This window comes from Sciurus vulgaris (genome assembly GCF_902686455.1).
Source record: "Sciurus vulgaris genome assembly, chromosome: 15".
NCBI classification, from domain to species: Eukaryota; Metazoa; Chordata; class Mammalia; order Rodentia; family Sciuridae; genus Sciurus; species Sciurus vulgaris.
In genome coordinates this window covers 85,841,702-85,847,701 of record NC_136476.1, presented here as the reverse complement: position 1 = coordinate 85,847,701, position 6,000 = coordinate 85,841,702, and the positions used below count along the sequence as shown (strand labels likewise).

Sequence of the window (6,000 nt, the reverse complement as noted above, 5' to 3'; positions counted from 1 at the left end):
CTGTCAAGCTAGGTCCTGTCCTGTAAGTGGGAATAATGGTCACCAACCGCAGGCACTGACCTGCCAGGGGCTCTTCTTGAACCCCCTCATTCAGTCCAGACCGCCTGCCAGGCAGGGGTAGGGTCAGGGGTGGGTCAGCCTGTACAGGCCACACCCTCTCTGGAGAAAACTCTGGAGGCTGCTGGAAACAGAAGGCAAAGCCAATGGCAGGCACCTGGATGCAGAGACCACCAGCTCAGCCTGTCAACATGCCTAAAGGCACCTGTTTCTGTTCAGACAAGGAGCTGGCTTTATAGGCACTGCTATACCATCTGGGCTCTATCTGTCCCTGAGAAACCAACCTGTGGTTTTACCTCTGTGTTACCATCTGAGGCACCAGTGCTGAAGGCAGGATGCACCTGGAAAAGTCAAGCAAGACATGACCTGGCTTGTGGGATCTGCCTAAGTGACATGAAGCTCAGACGCACCAAGCCAACTGTGCCTGTGGCCTGCCCATGGCAACACACCACTCCAGGAAGGTTGCGAGGGCATCTCCCTGGGCCTGTGCAACAGCTGTGGCCCATTCCTGGGACACCATCCCACGCTCTTGTTGGGCATCTTTGCCTACAGCCCCACCAGCCTCTCCCTGAGCAGGCAGGAGCCACTGTGCATTCCCTGTCCAACTTCCTGCCAGCTTGACCTTCAGGGGACACAGGCTGCTGGGCTGAGCTGACCCCTTTCACCTATCTCTGTAATCGACCCCAAAAAAGGAACTCAGAGGGGCTCAGACGCCAACTGCACATTCCTCTGGTGCCACCACACGACAGTGTTATCTGGTGAAACACAGCTGATATGGCCTTACGGAGAGATGTCACATGCCACCTCAATGGAGGATTAAAGTAGAGAATTTGAGGTCGAGGGTTTAGGCCGAATCAGCTTCTATTTATAAAAAGGAGCCTCTTTGGGTGACAGGGTAGAAGGCTGCCTCGGCTGTGTGCTGGCTCGAAAATGCGTCACCAGTACACAGCACCTTCACAAGGAGACCCTCCAGGGGAGCCTACCCCACCCGTCTCACGATGCTCCTGCACAAGTCATGTGAGCGTGTGGAGGAGAGGTCTGAGACTGGTTGAGGTGTCTGGGGACTGTCCCCTGAAGGCTGAGGGGGCCTCTCCTGAGTAAGGGTGACAGGCTGTTCACTTCCAAAGGACCAAAGGGGACCCAGCTCTTCAAAAGAGCCAGAAATCCTAGTCAATGGAAAGCGCAGACAAACCCTCCCTCTGTGGCAAGTCATGGTGGGCATGGGGGCAGTCCCTGCAGGCGCCGCAGACCCAGATGCAGGTCTTGGCGCTGCTGACAGCTGGTCCAGGAGGTTTCCTGGAGCCCCCCACCCCAGTGTGGTGCCAAGAGGCTCCTCTTCTTATAAGAAACCACTGAACACAACACCAGTTGGGTACCCAGCCTGAATTTGGGTCCTGTTGAATTAGTGTCCAGGAAGCAGGAATGTGAACTGAACTTTATTAAGAACTCCCCAGGTGAGGTCAAGGCACAGCAGGATGGGGCCCTAGAGCACAGGGGAGACCTCACTGGGGACCAACGAGCTACAGAACCAGAGGCCACACCGGCTGTACCATGACAGATTAATACCACACATCCTCTATTTAAATGGCAAAAAATACAACTCTGATACGCAAAGCTCCAACCTCAGTCTTTTTCCAGCTCCCCAATGGCCTGAGCCAAAGTCTGTCATGCTCTGGGCCTGCAAGGTGACACATCCTTACACCTTCAATGAAGGAAAGCCCTAGTTTGTTAGCACCTGTCTACGATTTCAGTGGCTCAAGAAACAGAACGCGCCCAGGCCTGAAAGGAACCGCCTTACAGACACAGAAATCACAATCCTGGGCCACAGGGGCAAAGACTGCCATCACGCCCAGCATGGTCCTGCTCATGGCAGCTGAGGTGTGACGACTAGTCACCATCACACTCTGGACGGGCTCTCTACACACTGAAGCAGTCAGCTGTGGGATGAACCAGGAGCCACACTGACGAGCTGGCCTCCTGTGCCTCGTGGCTGTGACCTGGGTTAAAGGTGCTGCTGTGGAGGTGTGCCTCCATGGCTCACCCCACCACCCACGTCCTTCTGAGGGGCCTGACAGACAACATGGAGGCCAGGGGAAGAGACCCCACTTCACAGCCTCTGCAAGGCAGCTGCCACATCCTGCCTCTTCCTGGAGAGGACTCTGGTCCTGGAGGCCAGGACAGGTTCTACCCGCTTGCCCTCGGTTTCTCAAGGCCCAGTGGTGGTTTTCCAGAGCCCAGAAATGGGGAAAGCTCTCTCCTTGGCAGTGCCCTGAACAAACCCACATGGACTCTGTACAAAACAGACCAAACGGTTTAATAGCAGGGGAAAACCCAACACGAAATAAAAAAAACAACAAAATAAGCAGTCGGGCGTCTCTCGAGTTTTGGTCTCTGTTGTTTCTTTCTGGGTGCGTGTTTCAGTGACAAAGTCCAACTGACGGCCCGCTCCAGCGTCCCCAGGGGAGAGGAGCTGTGCACTCAGGTCACAGGAAGAGAAAGGAACGACACCCACTCAGCTTCTCCAGCCACCGAAGCCCTGGACAGACCTGCAAGGAAGCGCAGGAGTGTGGGGTCAGCTCCTGCCCCGACTGAGGACGAGGGAAAAGAGGGGAGCCCGGACCGCCTCTCGGGAGGTGTGTCCTGCTCTCAGCTGGGCCTCGGGATGGAGAGGCCCAGCTCCTCCTGCTGGACCTACACTAGGAGTCCCAGACCCGAGACCTGCTATGGAGAAAACCCTTGGGCTCCCAGGACAAGTTCTTAAACAGGAACAAGGCAGCAGAGTGCAAGGCGAGCACAATCAATGTCCTGGCAGTTTTCAGACGCCCAGGCGCCTCCATTTTTATTTAATGTTTTTTAGTTAATTAAGGTCAGACTCAAAACAGGAAGACAACTACTTACGAATTAGATGATCCAAAGGTAAATCCTGAAAAACAGATGAAAAGGGTAAAATTAAAGCACACACACTTTGAAAGTCAAAGGTGGCCTCCCAGGTTAGCTTCTCGCCCACACTGAGTCCCTGTGGAGAGCACGACGTGACTCCAGCTTCTGCAGGGCGGGTAGAAAGGACGTGCAGAAGCTCCTCTGTTCTGAACTCATCCTCCTGAGCCACCAGCGCAGTCAGGAGAAAGCAGGGCCCTCCTTCACTTTAAAGGGCTACCTCCTTGGTATTTTAGAGTCCCCTTCTCCCTACCCTGGCTGCAGGCAGAGGGTCTATGGCACAGCCCCTCTCACTAGGCTGCTCTGTATCACACTGGTCCATTTTGTTAGGAAAATTTGGTTTTTAATATACAACTGTTTCCTCTCCTTTTTGAGACTCAGAAAAGCAAGACATGGGGTTCCTGGCCTGGCCCTGCTGCTGGGAGTTCCGTTTCTTCACTTGTAAAATCACAATGATGCCGAGTTCTGTGCCTCCCAAGTTTGTTGTCAGGACTAAAGGAAAACACACACATCCTGCCACCTGAAGAGGCAGTGCAATGTACAACACAGGACATGGAGTGACACGTCCACATCCTATTTTTTTGAGTCTGCTGGCCTGGCTTTATAAACCGAGGCCTAGGACCACTGTGATCTGGAGCTCTCAAATCCTGACAGAAAACCAAGTCAGTAATTTCTTTATCTGGTAAGAAATGGCACAATGCTGCAAGTCTAACTGATATCTAAACAGGACATGATTTTCCCATCACTTTTAGCTTTTAAAACACTAAACTGAATAGTCAGGTAAACAGACTCTTTCCTTCTGGAAAGAATTTACTTGCGGGAAAGGCAGGAGGGGTGTCTGGGTGTGAGGAGAACATTGGCCACCTACCTCCTGCACCTGATCCAAAACCAGAGAACCCACTGCTCTGGGCCCCAAAGCCTGAAGTCTGTCGGGACAGTGATCCAAAAGTGGGAGCATTCTGACCGGCAAGAGTGCCGAAGGACGTGGTGTTGCTGCTGCTCCCAAACCTGGGTGCCAACGAGAAACAGACCAGGGTCAGTGTGGCCTCCCAGCACACTGCCCGCTGCCAGCCTCAGGCCACTGTCACCACCTCAGATGCACAACATGCATGAGGTGAGGTGACAGCTTGGTCTATGCCAACCGCCTCTCAGGAAGAATGGGCTGCAGCCCAGAGCAAACCTCTACCTCACATTTGAGAAGGAAAACAATAAGAATGCAGATGAGATCAGCCTGGCCACAGGCTGCAACCCCCAGGTGGTCTGGAAGCTGCTCCTCCTGCCAGCAGCCTCCAGCAGGAGCCCTTCACTTGGCATCTCCACTCACTGACCCTCCTCCTGCCTCACCTGTCGGTCTTTAGATCGTCTGCAACTTGGTTCTATCCACTTACTTAAGAGATGGGGTCTCACTATGTTGCCCAGGCTGACTTAAAAACTTCTGGGCTCAAGTGATCCTCCTGCCTCAGCTGCCCCTGCCCTACCAGTAGCTGGGATTACAGGCATGTGTCACTTTCAATGATGAGGGTAAGGGTCTTTTACATGCAACGTTTGTCACCTTATTTTGGAGAAGGGCAGTGCCTCTAAGTCATTTCACTCAGAATTTTGTGTTTTGCAAAACCCTCAACACTGTGTAGAACAGTATGAAAACAGCACCATGTTCCTTGCCCTGCTCCCCTCAGCTGGGGCTGATCCCCAGGAAACCTCGGGTCTCCCTCCAGGTCTGGCCCAGCAAATGAGATTGAGGGGGCCTGGAGGAGACCTGGCAGGAAGGTGAAGTAGGGTTTAGGGGAGCAGAGACAGGACCCAGGCTGAGCCCACCCTGAGGGGAAGGACATCCAAGATGGCCCAGGTCCCGGAGGTACAGCCACTGCTAACAGCAAGGTGGGAGGCCACCTCCACACACGTGGTCGGGACCGTTCTCTCTGCACTTCCCCTCTCTGGCTCCTGCCTCAGGGGCCCTTTTCAGACTCTCCCAGAGACAGGATGTGGCCAGAGACCTGAAAAAGGGTAGTGGTCTCTTGCAGAGATTTAACACCTGAGAGGGACTTGTGAGCTGTTCTAGAAAACAGGAGCGGCCAGCCAGCCAGGGTTTATATGGGAAGCCATCCCGACAGAACAGGGCACTCTTTCACTAGTCAAGAAAACAGCTGACATCAGATAGATAAATAAAACCTCAAGACTCCTGGTCAACCCACACCTCCAGCCAATTCTGTAGCAGCGTGTCAGAGAAGAGGTCCATCAGGACCTGCCCGAAGGCTGGCTGAAGCTAGTCCCTCACTCTCCTCACAGAGCTTTCCTTAACTGTATTTCTTGGAGTTTCCTCAGGGGAAACATAAAAGACCATTGATCTCCACACAAAACCCAAGAAAACACCCACCCGCTCACTCACTCTCTTTGGAAGCTTCCGGCACCTTTGTTGAGAGGAGGGTTTGAAGTTTACTCTCAAGATGAAGATGCCATCATCTGGCCGAGACCCCTCCTCAGGCCTCTACAATCCCTCGACCATTCGCTCTCTCCCGCTGCATCTTCAGTGTGCCACAGCCCACACCCGTGCCCAGGGAGCAGCATGCCAGAGGCCCTCAGGCACCACCGCCTCCTTCACGCAGGGGCTCTGTGGCCATCCCCACACGTGTTCTAATCTTCCTTTGCAGCTTTGGCAACCAGACTGAGATTCTGGGACCCTGAGAAGCAAACCCCCACCATGGTGCTTGCCAGGGAGGATATGGGCAGGGCAGGAGAGCAGCGTGAGGCTGAGTGGCCGGCAGCTCTCCCACATGGAAGGCACCCAGGTGATGTCCTGTGGGAGCTGGCCCTGGGCCTCTGGAACTGAAAACCCAGGCTGGGGCCTCGGGGGGAGCAGGAGATGCAGGTGTGCACTCTGGGACAACCCCAAGAGGAAGATGGGGTAAACACTACTCCTTCAGAACTTCTTAACACAAGTGGCACCCGAGGGACACTCGGTGGTGACACCCAGCCAGGGTGGGGCTGTTTTTCTTCCTCTACCTCTGC

General features: G+C 54.1%; 1 protein-coding gene across 3 annotated transcripts in view; it reads right to left on the bottom strand.

Annotated features, from left to right (window-relative positions):
* Positions 1 to 2,354: 2,354 nt before the first annotated feature.
* NUP214 (nucleoporin 214) overlaps positions 2,355 to 6,000 on the bottom strand; it is an 85,494-nt gene continuing 81,848 nt past the window's right edge. For all 3 annotated transcript variants that reach the window (XM_079111684.1, XM_079111685.1, XM_079111683.1), the window contains 3 exons: positions 3,863 to 4,002; positions 2,956 to 2,980; positions 2,355 to 2,603 (listed from right to left, as the gene is read on the bottom strand). In XM_079111684.1, the coding sequence (XP_078967810.1) occupies positions 2,570 to 2,603; positions 2,956 to 2,980; positions 3,863 to 4,002 (199 nt within the window). In that variant the 3' untranslated portion in view covers positions 2,355 to 2,569. The remainder of the gene's footprint in view (positions 2,604 to 2,955; positions 2,981 to 3,862; positions 4,003 to 6,000) is intronic.